Source organism: Pochonia chlamydosporia, chromosome 1 (assembly GCF_001653235.2).
Source record: "Pochonia chlamydosporia 170 chromosome 1, whole genome shotgun sequence".
NCBI classification, from domain to species: Eukaryota; Fungi; Ascomycota; class Sordariomycetes; order Hypocreales; family Clavicipitaceae; genus Pochonia; species Pochonia chlamydosporia.
Window position 1 is genome coordinate 6255955 of NC_035790.1, and position 17310 is coordinate 6273264.

The window sequence follows — 17310 nt, forward strand, 5'->3', positions numbered from 1 at the left end:
GCATTTTGGGGAGCCCAGCTTGCTTATTTATGGCGAGATGGATTGATTTATTTAAATCTGCAAACAAAACATTATTGCATCAAATGATGCAACTTAGAATAAAGTGCGTGTTTTCCCGCACTGGCCACCTGGCCGACTAGACCCGCAGACTTGGTTTCTGCCATGATGTGTGTCACACTAAAATAGTTGCATTTCGGGTGGGAACAACCCCAACTGTAAACTTGATACTGGGAGGTTTTCTCTTTTGAAAAAGGTTATGCGTGCACTTGGATAGCGTACAAATCTTCATTTATCTGGATTGCGGATCCAGTAACACAAATGGCCCTCTGCTAGATGATGCCATGTTCATGAAGACAAGGGCAACTTAAATTAAGATATTAATGCCACTAGCCAATCAAGTGAATATTTCTTTATAAACAGCCAATACTTTCGCAAAAAATCCAAGTTGCAAAGGCGATTGTTGATGTCGTTGGGAGGCCATCTGCCGTTCTCAAGCCCAAAGCAACCTGCTGAGTCATCCATCAGACGTACGTTCGCCTGTCCCAAAATAACCTAGAGTGGGTCTCAACCTGCCACGTCCCCTTGTTGCTTGTTCGCAGGCATCAATCGCATCTCACAACTCCCATAGCAGACTTGAACTGCTTCTTTCGTTCCGCCATATATTTCACGTTTTAGGAAAAAGCAAAGGCTACTCTTAAATTATTTAATGCTTGGGACTGTATGGATGAGAAACGGGGTTGCATGCGCACGTACGGGCGGTTGTTCACGCTTGCTGGTACAACATGACGACTCAGCTGCTGGCCAACGAGCTTGCCAACCTCATCCAGGAAAGCAAGAGGAAGCACAATGACTTGAGACAGGTACGTTTTAAACGCGTATTTTGACTTGCATAATGTGCCTAAGTGACGAAAATATTCTAATGTTTGCTCCTAGGCCGCTGAAAAGTCGCTTGAAGAGCTCAAGCAGCTTGGGAACGTATCTGAGCAAGCTGCTCCAGAATGTATGAAAGCTCCATCTACGCCACACGCGTCTTCTTTCGACAGTTTTGGCCAAAATGATCTCACACCAGTCTTCATAGTGCTCTCGCAGAAACCCAACTTTGTCAATCCCTTCATTATTGCCTGCGGGACCAAGAATGCAAAGTTCACGAGCATCGCCATCGTCTGCCTCCAGCGGCTCATTGTCGCCAAGGCTCTGCCCAAATCGAAGCTCAACCAAGTGCTGGAGGCGTTGATGCAGGCATCTTCTGCTGGGTTAGATGTGCAGCTAAAGATTCTACAGGCTCTGCCGTCGTTGCTGCAGAATTACTCTTCTGAGCTGAATGGCGATTTGCTGGTGACGACGTTGAACATTTGCTTCATTTTGCAGAGCAGCAAGAATGCTATTGTGAATAACACGAGCGCTGCAACATTGCAGCAGCTAGTTGTTTCGGTTTTTGACAAGGTTGTCGCTGAAGATAGTACGTTCGTCTTGGTTTATCCATTTGCATGTAGCCCTGAGGATATTCTGAACGCTAACGTAGTTGCGCAGAAAATGGATCAGACTCTCCCGTGGCTGGGGAAGCACCGTCTGCTGATGGGACGGTTCAGCTTCGCTCAGCTGCACTTGATGCATACAGAGTGAGCTACCAGATAGATGCCTTTTATCCTGTAAAGAAAGGGTTGAACAAAGCTGACATCTTTTGGCAGATTTTCAACGATTTGTGTCTCATAACGGAAAATCAAAGACCAGAGTTCTTGAGATTCTCGAGCTTGCCGCAGACTTTTGGGCTCGAGCTGATCGAGTCTGTAATTACGAACCACGCCTCTGTGTTCACTACCCACCCTGAACAGGCTCATGTTCTTCGTGTCGCTGTCATGCCCCTCATTGTCAGTGCGCTCAAAGGGAAGCCTTCATTTGCTACTACCGTCAGACTCGTGCGCATTCTCTATACAATGGTCCGAAGGCATATTGGAATTTTACCCAAGGAATGCGGCGATGCTTTGGAACTTCTTACCCATCTTCTAGACCAGGATTCGGCATTGTGGAAGCGGGCTCTCTGCATGGAAGTATTCCGAAGCATATTTGGCGACTATACCTTGGTACGAAAGATATTCTCACTCTATGACGCCAAAGAGGGCGAGAGAGATGTCATCAAGACATTGGCGGCGACGTTTGTCAGGCTAAGCACTGAAAAACCTGCCGTCATCGGGCTTGGCCATCAGTCTACGGTGCCAATGTCGGATCCCTCGAGCAATCTTGCTACGTCCACAGATCAGGCGATGCTTGAGGCTGGCATGAGCGGCATCATCAGCAGCTCCATCAATTCCGAAGCTTCAAACACAGGCATTAGCACCCAATGGAGCTCTATCCGAGTTCCATGCATTGACCAACTCGATAAGACGGAGCCACCTCCCATTCCAGAATCATACGTCTACAGTCTGATATTGTCATGTCTTTCGTCACTGTCGGATGGTTTGGCCAAGTTTATCCTTCCCCTTACAGTACCAGGCGAGAGCCGCAACCGCCGCAAGGCCTCCAAGCACGACCCTGGCCGAGACTCCCCCATTCCTTCAGACTCACCAAGAAAGAAACAGACAGGTTTGGAACGATCTGCGTCCTTCAAAAAGAATCCTGTCCCCGTCAACCCCCTCCAGTTGGAAGATCATCCCGTGTACCCTGATGTCAAGATATGCGCAGCCATTGTTGATGAATGCTGGCCTGCCATTCTTGCCACATTCTCTACTTTCCTATACGCTGCCCTCGATTCCGAATACTATCACGGCCTGGTCCGATCGTTTCAGAGATTCGCCCATGTGTCGGGCCTCCTGCAGCTTGCAACTCCTAGAGACGCCTTCTTGTCAACACTCGGCAAATCTGCTGTACCTCCTAATCTCCTCACTGCTTGCATGAACTCTGGGCAGACCAAACCGACGCCACCGACCACTCCCTCTGAAACGGCAAACACACTCTTCAGCAACGCCCGTGGTTTATTAAGCGTCGAAGCATTGACACCAGGCTCCCCTTCGACAGAAAAGCAGCGCCATGCCTCATTTGATGTCGGTGCAGTTTCACTGAACTCGCGTAATCTTCTCTGTTTGCGGGCACTTCTCAACCTCGGCATTGCCCTAGGTCCAACTTTAGGGTCGGCATGGGGCATCATCTTTGAGACCTTACAGCAGGCAGATTTCGTGCTGTTTGCAACGGGCAAGGCGCCTGGTCGAACTCCGTCTATTGGTCGCAGCACCGAGCAAGGCAGTGATGCTGACTCACTGATGGCCAACTTCAGCAACGAGATAAGATCCGTTGAGACTGCGGCCTCGCGGTTAATTGAGAGCACTGTTGACTTCCCCAATGCGCCATTTGTAGAGGTTGTCGAAGCAGTGTGCAACCTCCTCGAGCAAAACTCTTCGGAAAAGGCGGGAGCCAGTGACCCGACTTCCCCATCACCCATAGAGCCCTCGCAAAAGCAACTCGGCCATGGCCATCGTCGTGTGTTGAGTTTTTCCAGTACTACGTCTACGTCATCAAATCAAGAATTTTTGTTCGCGCTGGCCAAACTTGGCGAGATTGCTAGCGTCAACTTGGAAAGACTACTTATGAATAGTCCAGCCGCCTCAGGGTGGAACATTTTGACGGATGAAATCATCAATGCCCTCGATTCCCCGATCCTAGGTGCCCCTGTGAGAGTAAAGGCTGCCGAGATACTTGCCCGGCTTGTCCTGGAGGCCGCTACCGCAACAACTTCGATCCCGGAAGACAGTAGAGGTCCAGTTCAGTTGCGGTTGCTGTCATCTTTACGGGACGCGCTGGCGGCTCTTAACAAGAATGCCCGTAGTGCATCAGTCGCAAGCATCGCGACGGACATTGACGTTCACAGAATCATTCTTGAGGGTTTGAAGAGTCTGATTGAAAGCTGCGGTGAGAGCTTGGTCAGCGGTTGGGACATCGCGTTCGAAATTATCGGCAGTGGATTCGTGACATCCAATGCCATACAAGAACATAGACGAGGATCAGAGGGCGCAGGTCTGCTCTCCACGAGGTCTCCTAAGCTTACGAGATCCGCATTTGGCTCGTTGCAACTTATTTGCTCCGACTTTCTATCTTCACTGCCCAACTCTTGCTTCTTGATTCTGGTGGATACGCTGTATAAGTTTTGCTCTCAAGACGACGACCTTAACATTGCACTCACGGTGAGTCGACTGTATCCATGTTTCAACGGGATTTTCTGTGCTAATTTTTTGGATACAGACCGTTACATTCTTTTGGGTCCTGTCAGACTTCCTCTCTGCCAAGGAAAATACCCTGGAGATTAGTTCCGATCTTCTGAATGGGTCTGGCGAGTCCGAACTCGAGAAAAAGGCAGCAGATCACACGCACAAGGGGTCAGATGCCGCATTGTGGATGTTGCTGCTTCTCAGACTGGCTACAGTCACCTCAGATGAGCGGCTAGATCTGCGAAACTCAGCCATCCAGACCCTTTTAAGAATCTTTGATGCCTATGGTGGGCGGTTGAGCCCAGAAGCGTGGTCAATTTGTATGAAGTCGGTGATTTTCAAGCTTCTGTACTCTTTGGAAGAAGAGCTGGACGCTGCCTCTGACGACGATGTCGATGAAAGGGACAGAGTGGACTGGCACGGCACGGCTGTCGTGGTTCTTGACGGCATCTCTGGCCTTCTCGCCAACCACATTGACGTTCTTACGGCTCATCCTTCATTTAATCAACTATGGCGGGAACTACTTGGGCACTTTGCAACTCTTCTCGATTTCAAGGTTCTTGAGATTAATACTGCGGCTTTCAAAGCGTTAAGCCATGTTCTCTCGCAAACTTCAGATGATAAGAAACCAATCTTCAACAAGACGACTGTTGAATTTGCCTGGGACTTGTGGTCCAGGGGCATCCCGACTTCAAAGCCGGTTGGCGGCAAAGACGAAGACAATCAGAACTGCTTGGTGGCATACGTGGCAGCACTACGGGACGTTTACAAACTCATTCAGGCGGATCTGACTGTCGATACCGTGAAGCGCATGCTCACCTTGCTGCGTCAAACAGTTGAAGAAGCCTCAGTGGGAACATATGTCCAAGATATCGAGCACGCTACAAGCCTGCAGACCCAAACGCTCGCCGCCGTCCAAATGATCCGGACTGACGTGGAAGGCGTGCCGTCAGTCATGATCAAGCAGGTGTCAGAATTTGTCATGTTGGCATACAACCGAGATCTTTCTGCGTCTAAACCAAAACGCACATTTGTAGCCATGTCTAAGGCCAGCATGAAGCTGGTCGAGGCGCTCATACTAAATCACGCTGCTGACCAGGATATCTATAAGAGCGGTGCCTTTTCAGATGCGCTGGCAGCCCTTCACAAGCCAATTTCTCTGAAATATGGCTTTCCCATCACTACCAAGTCAGTCCAACCTTGGAGATTGGCAACATCATCAGTTTTGTCAATTTTGGAGGCCACACTTTCACAGATCAGTGGCTTGCATATTCCCCGCGAAACGGTTCAGAGTATTTGGGTCACTGTTGTCGCTGTGGCGGATGGTATCCTGAGTGCGGAATGTGACGAGGCTTCCGACGGAGCATCCTTTGAAGAGGACGAAAAATTCGATATTTCGTCGTTCCACAGCCTACAGGCCTTGATCATCCCGTCCCTTGGCTCAGAAAGCGTGCCCGATGAGGCCAGGAAGTCATATGCTGAAAGCCTGTTCAAGAACTCCGTCATCCACAACTTTACTCCTGCAGAAAGGCAATTCTCAAGTAAAGAAGACGAACACGGTCTTTCTTCTCTCTACGCAGCGAGGTCAGGCCGCACGGTAGCTGTTCCACCGACACTGCGGAAGAACATGGCCTACGTTGCATTCAACGAGCTCTTTTCTCTGGTATCAACCGACGACGACAACGTGTCAAGCATGCCACAAAACACCAAACAGGGGTCCAAGAAGAAAAACAAAGACACCAAGGACAAGGCGACTATATCCACTTTCCGCGACCGCATCGCCAGCACAGCAGCGCCATTCCTCATTCTCCGATGCGCATTAACAATTCGCGCGTATGTTGCAGATCAGCCACTCCGAGGACAGATGCCACAACCGCTCAGTCAGCGTAAGGAACTAGTTTGGACGCTGAAGAAGTTGGTGGAGCTTGAGAGTCGTGGCCAAGCCATACCATCGCTGGAGAAGGCTGAGGGTGAGGGCAGGAAACACCTTTTGCGACTATATCCCTTGTTGGTGAGGGCATTGGGAGTTGGGGGTGATGATACAGTGCTGCGGTTGCTGGGTGAGGCATTGGAAGCCGTTGGCGGTGAACTGGGGATTGTTTAGATGCTAGTGTGTACGATACGATAGATTTTGAACGGTGGAAGCCAATACATTTATAATATTTCCCCAATTAAATGTACATTTGTATCGTAGATGATGATCCCATAGGATTGAGCTTGTGCATTGCAAGTAGTCATCTGAATGACATCCTTCCAAGGTGTGGTGGGGCAACCCCCAAACCGCGGGGCAAAACACCAAAAAAATCCATATCCAAAAATTCCACCATCAAACTACACCTCCAACCCGCCCAGCAAGCACCACCCCCAAACCGCAATGGGCAAATCCTCCAAAGACAAGCGCGACGCATACTACCGTCTCGCCAAAGAACAAGGCTGGCGTGCCAGAAGCGCCTTTAAACTCCTCCAGCTCGACGAAGGTCCGTCCCCCTTCCACCACCGACCATCCACAACCACACAAATGTTGTCTAACCCGTCCCAGAGTTCAATCTATTCGCCAATGTCTCCCGCGTAGTTGACCTCTGCGCCGCCCCAGGGTCCTGGTCCCAAGTCCTCTCCCGGGTGCTCATCAAAAACGAGCAGTTCGGCCTAAAATCATGGCAGAACCAGGAAGCCCACCTCCGACGATCCATGCTGTCCGTCTTCCCTACCGCGAGCCCTCCGTCCATCGAGCCCGCCATCGCCGAGCAGCACGAGGCCTCCAAGCCGAGAGACGACGTGAAAATCGTCTCCATTGACCTGCAGCCGATTTCTCCCCTCGCGGGCATAACGACGCTACAGGCAGATATCACGCATCCCGCTACGGTGCCGCTGCTGCTGAAGGCGCTGGACCCGGGGAGTGGCGATGTGTCGGAGGGCAAGGCCTCGCACCCGGTGGACTTGGTGCTTAGTGACGGGGCGCCTGATGTGACGGGGTTGCATGACCTGGACATCTACGTGCAGAGTCAGTTGCTGTTTGCGGCGCTGAACCTCGCGCTGTGTGTGTTGAAGCCGGGGGGCAAGTTTGTGGCCAAGATATTTAGGGGGAGGAACGTGGATGTGCTGTATGCGCAGCTCAAGATCTTTTTTGAAAAGGTCGTGGTGGCGAAACCTAGGAGTTCGAGGGCGAGCAGTATGGAGGCTTTTATTGTGTGTTTGAACTTTAGGCCGCCTGTGGGATTTCACGCCAGTTTGGAAGAGCCGCTGGGCGTGGGAGAGAGATTGGACAACATGGTCAAGGAGAGGGAGTTGCAATTACCTGTGTTGGCTGAGAGTGTCATGCAGAATACGGAGACGGGAGCTTGGGATTGCACTACAGAACTGGTTCTCTGCGGATCATCGAGTCACGGTTCTTCTGGCATCACGGAACTGGAAGTATACGACGAAGCGAACAACATCGACTGGAATGACCAAGGCAGCGGTAGAAACACTCGATGGATTGCGCCGTTTATTGCTTGCGGAGATCTATCAGCTTTTGACTCCGATGCATCCTATCTGCTCCCTGAGGACTATGTCTCTCTGGACCCTGTGCAGCCTCCCATCGCGCCACCATACAAACGGGCCATTGAACTGCGGGCTGCACAGTCAAAGGCCGTACGCTAAACATGAAGAAGAAAAAGAAACAAAAGAACCAGAACCGGTATGCTAACGAGGATCGAAATCCCCGGGGTTTATCCCAATTGCTCTAAACGAGGAGAATGGAAAAACAAAAAGAAGGCATAAACAGGTCATTCGAACGGGGTCATTATCGTTGCGATTTTCTCTTTCCCTTGTTCCGTATCATCCCCGCTTCTAGGATTAATGCTCGTCCGGGACGTCTTTTTGGCCTTTTCCGCCCATCTCCAACATTACTAGTCCTGCTGAGGGACCTTTGTCAAAATCGACGGCGCCGAGAGTGCGTTGGTACATGCGAGCGGCGGCCTTGTCATGGGTCATGAGCATGAGGCCACGCAGGTTGGGCCACTCGTCTACCAGCTCCTTCAGAGCACGCATCATCCACGAGGCAAGGCCACGGCGCTGGAATTCCTCAATGATGAAGACGTCGGTAAGGTACGCAAAGGTGACGTAGTCTGTGACAATACGGGCCAGGCCAATCATTCTGAAATCAGGGCCGGACATGTTTCGAGGCATGCCGCCATTGTCTGTTGGAAAGAAAAGAGAGAAAAGTCAGATCATTGTGTCGAGAGACGGACTTGCGTGGAGGAGCATAATTGCGTTGCCTCCTACGACTCCTGGGCGGTAACGTACCTTTCATATCCTCTTCGCTATCTGGAACATAAAAGACTGCTAGTGTAAGGCAGTTGTCGAGCATCTTTCGCATCTGTTCAAGCTCGAGGGGGTCGTTCCACCACATGAGATCCGATTCGAATACGTCGTTGACGGCCTTGGGATCGAGGAATGTCTTGTCGGTGGTCAGGAAGAAGTTGTCTCTGTACCAGGAGCGAGGCTTGCCCTCTGGTTGGATAATGCTGCCTTTGGAACCCATGATGACCGTTTTTGGTGGTTGTAGTTGTCTAGGTCGGTCTGATAGTTGAAAGCAAACAGGTCTGGTCATTCAATAACTTTATGATGGAGCGGTCCGGCTGTGAAGGTGGCTTTCCAGGTCAGACACAGGTGGAGTGAAGGTAACACACAAAACCATTGTCCAATAAAAGTTGTTTACTCTTTCCCCGGGTTGTTGGCGTGAAGATAGAGATCAAGCGTAGGATGTAAGTGCAACTATTGCTGTGGGGTGAATGGGAGCAAGAGAGTGTGTGGATGGGTGTAAGTGGCTAGAAGAGAGAAGACGAGATCTGGGTTGAGAGATTCCAAGATCCCAAGTGGTTTTATTGTGTCAGTGCCAGGGAAGCCACCATCGTGAGTGGCTACGTCTGCCACGCCTTGATCCTTCGGTATCCACCGATCGAAGAACAAACAACCCAAAGCCGTCCAGTTGGAAGGCCTGGCGAAGCATCATGGATGGACATGGACGCTTGACGCTTGACGCTTGCCGCTTGCTGCCTGCCCTGCCAATGCCAATGCCAGGTTCTGTTTGCTTTCAGGGCTACCAGACGGTTACCTACGGCCCCATTACGTACTTTTGTGGCCCTGTGATTCGAGTCAGCTGCGCGTCTCCTCCACAAAGTCTTCCGCCCGCCCTCCCTGAAAGTCCATTATTAGAGCGTCCCCTCCGGGGGCAGCACCGGCGCTCCGTTGGCCGGCGTTGGAAAAGCTGGAGCACTCAGTCCCCCGAGTCGGTGGCGGCCGTAGATGGTTGGTCCGGCGCGGTCTGGTTTGGTGTGTGTGGGGTAGGATGAGACAAAGAATGCGGAAAGGTTTGGGGTAATAGACCGTAGCGAGCACACAGAGCTTGAGAAGCCGTCGAGGACCGGGCCCCCAGGCGACGATGGCGTGGGTCAGGTGGACTGATGGGGCAGGTCGGCGTAGAATCGAAGCATCACAGCGTTCCTCAATTCGGTTTGTCCGTCTATTCTGCTCCTATTCCTGTATGCGAGCTGCTGGGAGAGAGAGAGCCATAATTGCAAGCTAAGCCGTTAAAGATTGCGGGGTGACAGTATGATGGAGAAGGAGATTACAAGTCCTTTTTCCATTGGGCGGAATATATTCGTGGTTCTGGGTCTCTTTTTTTTTTTTTTTTTTTGCTCACGCGTGAGAAAGATACGGAGTGCGATGTATCGAGTTGTCCCATTTGGAGGGTGGAGTGCGTTGCTTGAGCGGTCTCAAAATTGACATTGACCAACGCGGACCTGCGGCAAAGTCTGATGGATGAAGCGAAAGTGATACGTAGTTGGACACGGCTTTCTCAAGTAATAATGACTCCGGCGTTAGGAGGACCATCCACAGCCTCAAGCGATTGGAGAATGCAGGGGGAAAGTAGAGGAACTTTTCGCCTTGAGATTATCTATTACGGCTCTGTCTTATTGATTGGCTACTTGTGCTGTCGGATCATCTGCCGGAGCATGCTGTGCTCCTTCCGCTTTGGCGCCGAGACGTGTTGACTGGTCCGTTCTTTCCGTGTCAGAATATCTCAAGCCAGCGGGGCAAGAAGCACGAAAAGGAAGGAAGGCCAGGGAAACTGCTCCAAAACTGCTCCATGTCTGCAGAGTTTTGGTTCCAAGAACATGGACATAGTCACGGAAGGCGGAAGAAGCCATCAAAAAAAGTCGACCTGTCATGGTGTGTTTGGACGGCAACACTGCTTTTGGCTCTGGATCTTGTCGACGTCACCTACAGGACACTTGCACTGGCACACCGGGGATCTACAATTCCTCCCATCTGGCAGCCGACCTCTGACCACTCACACCCTGCCTTGGGCAAGGTAAATCTGGTGAGGTATGATGTGGTCCGATTTGTGCGGTGTGGGAGTGTATTGGTTGCATCGCCTTCCCTTGCTTGGCCTTTTGTGCTTTTGTGCTTTTGTGCAACATGAAGAAGTTTGGGCCTATCACTCTATCTTCCCAGGTTTCACATTCCAGTCCACCCATGACGCGAGTACTCCGTAGAAGAGGCGAGATGGTCTACTAGGTATGTAGCCAGAATCTTGTTGTACTTGGCTTTCGCTCTCAAGCTGAAATACAGGCCTCGAGGTACTAGGTAGGCAAGAAGCGAGCCAAAGTTTTAAAAAAAAAAAATATGTAAAAAGGAAGTCTGGTGCCTTTCAATCACGGCCCACCGTCGAGTTGACTTAACCCTCACCCCAGTTACCTTTCTGGGAAGCATTTCTGAGAACCTGGACGGCGATCATTGTCCAGAGTGCTTTGAGTGCCACGCCACAGCTCATACCACAAGCCCATCATGCATACATACCGTTGTTGTTCAACACAAGCCCTCATATTTTGACCGGTCGGGTACGGCATGTGACTCGCATGGCAACATGCAATTCTTGGCTACTCTAATGCTTATCTGGCTTACTTGTAATCTGTGTATCAGCTTACAATAGATGCACATCATGACGCGCCCACACCCCTCATCACTTATCCAACCACAGAGCCACATTCATGCTCCAGATCCAAGCGGTATGGGCCGGAATAAGATACCGCATGATACGAATCAATCACGCAGCATGGGCTGAACCCCCAACAGCACATTAGGTCCGAGCATTAACGGCCGATTCCGGATGCAAGAAACCGGGCCGCCATCTTCAATATTCACTGCCGGGCACAATCCCCATCGCCGACGGCGCCCGCTGGTTTTGCCTTGCTCGCAGTGTTGAGGTGTAGGGTATTCAGATCGCATTGGATTCAAGGATATGTTCTCCAACACAGGGTCGACTTTATCACAGCAAAATCTGGCCTTTGCTGGCCGTTAACAAGTTGGACGAGAATATAGTCGCCAGATGGTTTTGTTGGATTTCCATATATGTATGTCTACAGGTATACTCGATGCTCACAACCACATATCCCTAGAACCGCCATTCGCCAATGAACCTATAAAACTACAGAATTACAGACTCCTCCCGCAATATACAATCCCACCAGCTCCCTTCATCCCCATCTAAACATCTCGGGTAATCACTTCGGTACAAATACATATTTAAAACAAGCCCAGCCCAGCAGCAACACCAGCCATCATCCAAGAGCCCAACATCGCACCAGCCGTAGGCAGAGCAGCTCCGCCAGTGCTCGAGCTGGACGTCGGCTTCGTGCTATTAGTGCCAGACACACCAGAACCGGAAGGCGTTGCCGTCACCTGGGCCGTGTTTGAGCCAGACACCGACGACTCAGGCGCCTTTGTGACGACAGGAGTCGTCGCGGTGGTGGCGACATCAGACGAGCCACTGGCAGTAGTCCCAGCAGCAGACTCGCTGGCGGTAGTCTTCGCAGGGCTATTCGTGGCCGGAGCATGTCCAAGAGTCTTCGGGTTGATGAAAGAAGGCGAGTACGTCTCGGTGCCCTCGTAGGCCGCACACCCAGGCACAGTTGTCTTGGGAGGAGCCCGGCCGCCGCCGCAGTCGAGAAAATCACAGAGCTCGCCTGAGCCAGGAACGTACCAAATTCGAGTTGCGAACGGCTGTCCGCCGGGATAGGCGCTTACAGTGTCAAAGTACGTGCATCCAACAAGATCAGTACGGGCGACAACCGAAGAGGCGAGGCACAGGGCGCCGATGGCGAAAGTACGAATACCCATGGTGAGAGAGGATCGACAGTCAAACTATTTTGCTTGTGTGGGAAAAAGTGGGTGCCTGGAGCGTCTGAACGAGGTAAACGAGTGTAGGCTGGCAAAGTAAAGCGAGCAGCGAACAGGATGAAGTTGAATAACGAAAGACAATCCTACTGCATCGAGAGTAATCAAGGGTTGGAATTGAGAGATTGAAGTCGAGATGTGAAGCTAAAAAAGGGGCAAGCTTTTAGTCTGGTCTTTTACCCAGCCAAGCATCCTCTCGTTGTGCGGGTCTCGGCAGCCTCTGACCCGGACGGCGATTGCCTCTTGCAGTCGCGGCCGAAGTTTTGGGCTACAACGTGAAGAAGAAATGAGATCGTAGACAGTACGATACGAGTGCAAGGGCGAAAGCACAGATCTTGGTATCTGGTGAACGTTAGGTTTGATATTGCAACACACCACAAAGCTGCGAGTTCATCATTGCCAGCAACCCTACATCTCGGGCCCGGGGTCTTTTGTATCATCATTCATTGTCTAAACCACCCAGAAGGCCGGATTGTGTGAAATGGAGTCACTGGTCATACAGTATACATCCACGACGCCATGTCAACGAAACCAAATCTATCGTGTCGTGCGATACCGAGATGAAATCAAGATGAAGTCAGGCCAGAGATTTTGGCAATGGGGAGCACTAGGTGAACAACCGAAAGACCGTGACGGGCAGGCAATCCACATCTATTTTTTTACTAATGAACTTGCAAACATCACCATTTAGGTCATTAATTAATCATAATACAAGAATATGAGAATTGAAATTATATCTGAACTATCGAATAAAAACACACGAATCTCGAAAATTGAGCTCTCTCCCACGGAGACCCTTAGTCAACTGGCGGATAGGAAAAGTTAGGAAATATAGGAACAATTGAAAAACATAAAACTTTTATATTTGCGCGCCAGACTGCGAGAGAGCAATCTTCTTCCAATGATCACGCTCTGCCTCAAGCTTCATAATGCGATCCTCCAACTCGTCCAGACGCTGAGCCTTTCGCTCTCGCGACTTTCGAGCTGCCAGGGTATTACGAGCTCGCTTCATGGCGACGGTGTCATGGGGGTCCTCAACAATGATGGGAGGCAAGGGCTTGTCTCGCTTGCGCGAGTTGACTCCGGCAACAGAAGAGTGGCGACCACCGCTGGTTGGCGAGTTGGTAGCCTTCTTTCGGTTGCCGGAGCCAGTAGCACGACCTACGGAGTCAATGTCGTCCGAGTTTTGAGCAGGTGAATCCTCCAAGTTCACCTCAGGAGCACTGTGATTAGAGTCCTGAGGGAACAAGGGGTACCAAGGGTCGTTGGAGCTCTCAAAGTCGGCACTTCCAAAGTTGGGAGAGACGTCGAATCCATCAAAGTCCGGAGACTCGTTGTAGATGGATGGCGACGTCAAAGCAGTGAGGGCAGAGGAGTTTGGCGCCGACATGAAAGGCTCTTGGACGAGCAAATCTTGAGGCGAAATGGTGCCCAGGTTGGAAGTGGAGCTTGACATGCTACCGTTGAAATCCATGACGGATGGGACCGCTGGAGACGAGAATGCCGTGGAGGCACCACCTTCGAAGGCGGTGAACTCATCCAGGTCTACGTCTGCCGCGTTCATCATCTTGGCGGATTGATGGACGTTGCCGGTACTCTGATCAAACAAGGGTACAGGGGGTTTGGCAGAATGTTGGTGCTGGTGGATTCTCTGCTGATTATTCAGGGAGACTGAAGACGATGGAGCCGATGAAGCGTAAAACTGATTCGCAAAGCGGTTGGCGGAAGACGAAGATGGGTGTCCAATAGCCTGTAAAATTTGGGCCACTCGCTGGTTCTGGACAGCTGAGGAAGCTAGCTTGTCTCTGCGATTGTGGTATGAATGACGGCGCTGGCTGGACAGCGGAACAGTAGACCGATTAGGGACTTGACGAGGCTGAGGATTGTCGAACAGAACAAAATCCTGTTGATTCTCGACGGGGCTCTGGAGTTGGTGCGCGGATGGTGCCGGCAGGGCTGAGGGGGAGTTGGGAAGCCATGTTGATTGGGAATCCGTGGTGAAGACTGGAAAGTCTTGAGCCGAAATGGTGGCGGTGGTAAAAGAAGAACTCGAGCGGATGCTTTCTATAGCAGTGCTGAAGTCCAGATCAACCAAAAGGTGAGCTGAACGGGGGGAGGATTGAGTGGGGTTAATGTTGTTTATGTCTTGAGACGAAATTTTGACGGATTGCGGGGGAGCTCTCTGAAAGAGGTAGTTTACAGCATCTTGAAGGTCGCCTGAGGCGTTGATCTGACTTGTGTATTGTATGGTAAAAGAAGATTTGGGGGTGGAGGAGAAAGAGAAGAGTCAGAGTTCGGGCGAAGCGAGAACCTGGGGAGGTTTTGTATTTCTCAGGCAGCAAGCGACGGAATGTGAGCGCCCACGGGTGCGGTACCAGGCGGGACCGAAGCAAAGCCGCATACAACACTAACAGCGAATAGCCTGGTGCAGTATGCGAGGCTGTTAAGGGCTGACGGCGCCTCGTCAGGTACCGTGCGCCCTTTTGAAGGTGCTAGCCGGTGGGTCCGACCGGTGACTCACACTTTTTCTGCGTTAACCGTATTGGGACTGGCCGCTCTAAGTGTGCAGCGAGGCGCTGGCGCAGCCCCAAATTCCCCAGTGCAATTTGCAGCGCAAGTCCTTCTCCAAGTCCTGGCGTCCTGCATGGGAATGGTTGAATGGGTTGTGAAGTCCATCAAATTGTCCTGAGGCTCATTATTTTGCGAGGCTTGATGCCTGGCGGCGTTGCTGCCCCTGGGCGATTTTATTTTTACAAAAGGAAGGGGAAATTCATCAATTGCTTGTTTCCCTGGTCTGAACTGACGCGTGGTCTGGCACACAGTTGCACACGACCACATGGACAGGAAGATTATAACCCAACATTGCACCACAGTAGCACGAAGCATCCAGCGTCCCAAAAAAGCAGACGCCGAAAATCTCACTCCTTGCCGAAAGGGGCCCCATCGCCCACTTCCCTCCTCAATTGACTCGCGAAATTTCGTCTCATCATTCAGCACGGGTCCAGAAATCGCTCGTGCGTCCCAAGAAACGGAATACGCGGGAACTGGAAGAATAAACGGGAAATTAGACACGCAGTCCATGTCGTGGAGGAAAAGACAGAAAAGCTTATTGGCTCATGAAAGCCATCGCCAAACATGGCCCCGTTCAATCAGCGCAAAGTCTTCTGCAATGGGCCACCATAATGCCAAAGAACAAATGCAACAGCATGGTGGCTTGGACTGGCCTGAGACGCTAATATCGACCAAAACAACAGGAACCAGAAAAAAGTGCCTGGCTTAATGCCTCGGAGGCTTTGGGACATTCGGAGGCTGCTGATAGGTTCCATATCCCCTCGAGGCTGTTGGTCGGTTTCATTCATCGACCATTCTGGTGGTGACGGGGAGAGAACATGGTTGCATACACGACCGATCTAACCGCTAAAATGCTCTCCATCCACTGTTATTGTCGTCTAAGCCTCCCGTTCTGTCAGCCCTTCAAGAAAACTGTCCGCCTGGCGTTGAGCCCGTCGTGTGCCCATGTCGCGCCTGCGCTGCTCAATCTGTCGACGTCTTGCTTCCTTTTGATCCTCGCGGATTTGGCGTTGTTGCTCAGTTCGTTCGCGCTCCTCTGCAAGATCCTTCATTTCCTTCGTCCTGGCTTCTTCATCCTTGCTGAATTTGAAGAAGCCAACACCCTTTGTCCGAATCTCACTGTCAGCGTCGTAGTGCTTCTGGTCCGGTGGTGTTGCACTACGGTCCCGCTTTCTCGCCAGCTCTTCCATCTTCTCGGGGTCATCCGGGTTGAATGCCATGGACTGCACAGAGTCTCCGTAGATCAGATTTGTTGGCGCACTTGGTCGAGCAGACATTCGCTCAAGCTCTTCTGCGCCCAGCAGTCCTCTCCGCGCTCGACGTTCCAAACGTTCCTTGTCAACCTTGGTTCCCCGTCTTAATCGCCCGAATTCGTCCTCGTACTCGATAACTTCGTTGGCGTCTTCACCGTCATCGTCCGAGCTTGAGCTCACATCGTCTTCGTTCCCCTCAACATTTTCCGCCCATTTCCGATCAAAGTCAACCAGAGGAGTAGCCTCATTTTCTTTTGGCACGTAGTCCCCTCGCTTCATTGCTGCATACAGTCGCGCCTTGTCTTCCATCTTCCGTCTCGCACGTGCCAGTTCTTGCGTCTCATCTTCTGTCCCAGCAACTTCTTTGAGGACAAGTTTGCCATCGTCTTGGCGAGAGCTTGATTGCTTCGGCTTGCTGCCTCGAAATATATCTTCCTTCGGCTCCTTGGAGGGTCTTGTGCGCCCTGATGTCGGAGTTGATGATGAGCTAGTTGACATAAGTGATGTTAATTGGGCTGTAAAATCGAGCGAGGACGAAAGAGCTGTGTCCTTCTTTTGCTTCTTGGTTGGCCGCTGGCCGTAGAGGTTTGGATCCTGCGGCATGTTTTATGTAGACTGCTCTTATCCAAATTCCCCAAGTATGGCCATATATCTGCGATGGAATATTCAGCTGGTGTAGGAGTTGCGTATTTTGCTTGTGCAGGTAAGGTAGAATTCGAGTCAACGAGCACGGCGCTGGGTAAGCTTCAGGTCGGTATAATTAGCCCTGAGTTACCATCGTCATATCTTATTTGCCATTACTAGAGATCTGGCGAGTTGGTACATCCAAGTTCTCTCAATTTTGAGATGGAAAATATCTAAGATGTTAGCTTTTGATGTCTTTGTTGGCACACTTTGGTGATGGAAAGACCCTGGGCAACTTAAACCAGCCACTACCTGCATCAGCCACAGCCAGTGCATATGTCTGGTAAATCAGCCACAGTCTGCCCCTCCAAAGCTCACTGAGCGACAATGCCAATTTGATCACGCCAGACGGCACCTTCCCCCGCTATCGGATAGCAGAGAAATTG

The 17310-nt window shown here is 51.2% G+C and overlaps 6 protein-coding genes across 6 annotated transcripts; 2 read left to right on the plus strand and 4 right to left on the minus strand.

Annotated features, from left to right (window-relative positions):
• Positions 1–782: 782 nt before the first annotated feature.
• VFPPC_01639 (endosomal peripheral membrane protein) lies at positions 783–6300 on the plus strand (the record flags this gene model as incomplete). The annotated part of the gene is made up of 5 exons (XM_018281429.1): positions 783–860; positions 934–1459; positions 1531–1619; positions 1689–4172; positions 4231–6300. 5 exons carry the CDS (start codon positions 783–785, stop codon positions 6298–6300), a joined length of 5247 nt encoding a protein of 1748 aa, XP_018150140.1.
• Positions 6301–6570: 270 nt separating this feature from the next.
• VFPPC_01640 (tRNA (uridine-2'-O-)-methyltransferase TRM7) lies at positions 6571–7835 on the plus strand (the record flags this gene model as incomplete). The annotated part of the gene is made up of 2 exons (XM_018281430.1): positions 6571–6673; positions 6736–7835. The coding sequence occupies 2 exons, from the start codon at positions 6571–6573 to the stop codon at positions 7833–7835; spliced, it is 1203 nt and encodes a 400-aa protein (XP_018150141.1).
• A 195-nt stretch (positions 7836–8030) lies between these two features.
• On the minus strand, positions 8031–8718 carry VFPPC_01641 (GNAT family N-acetyltransferase; the record flags this gene model as incomplete). Its single annotated transcript, XM_018281431.1, has 2 exons — positions 8031–8374; positions 8481–8718. 2 exons carry the CDS (start codon positions 8716–8718, stop codon positions 8031–8033), a joined length of 582 nt encoding a protein of 193 aa, XP_018150142.1.
• Positions 8719–11765: 3047 nt separating this feature from the next.
• On the minus strand, positions 11766–12359 carry VFPPC_13126 (siderophore biosynthesis enzyme; the record flags this gene model as incomplete). The annotated part of the gene is made up of 1 exon (XM_018290903.1): positions 11766–12359. One exon carries the CDS (start codon positions 12357–12359, stop codon positions 11766–11768), a length of 594 nt encoding a protein of 197 aa, XP_018150143.1.
• A 916-nt stretch (positions 12360–13275) lies between these two features.
• On the minus strand, positions 13276–15497 carry VFPPC_13127 (bZIP transcription factor domain-containing protein; the record flags this gene model as incomplete). The annotated part of the gene is made up of 2 exons (XM_018290904.1): positions 13276–14598; positions 15339–15497. The coding sequence occupies 2 exons, from the start codon at positions 15495–15497 to the stop codon at positions 13276–13278; spliced, it is 1482 nt and encodes a 493-aa protein (XP_018150144.1).
• A 368-nt stretch (positions 15498–15865) lies between these two features.
• On the minus strand, positions 15866–16843 carry VFPPC_13128 (hypothetical protein; the record flags this gene model as incomplete). Its single annotated transcript, XM_018290905.1, has 1 exon — positions 15866–16843. The coding sequence occupies one exon, from the start codon at positions 16841–16843 to the stop codon at positions 15866–15868; it is 978 nt and encodes a 325-aa protein (XP_018150145.1).
• Positions 16844–17310: the final 467 nt, after the last annotated feature.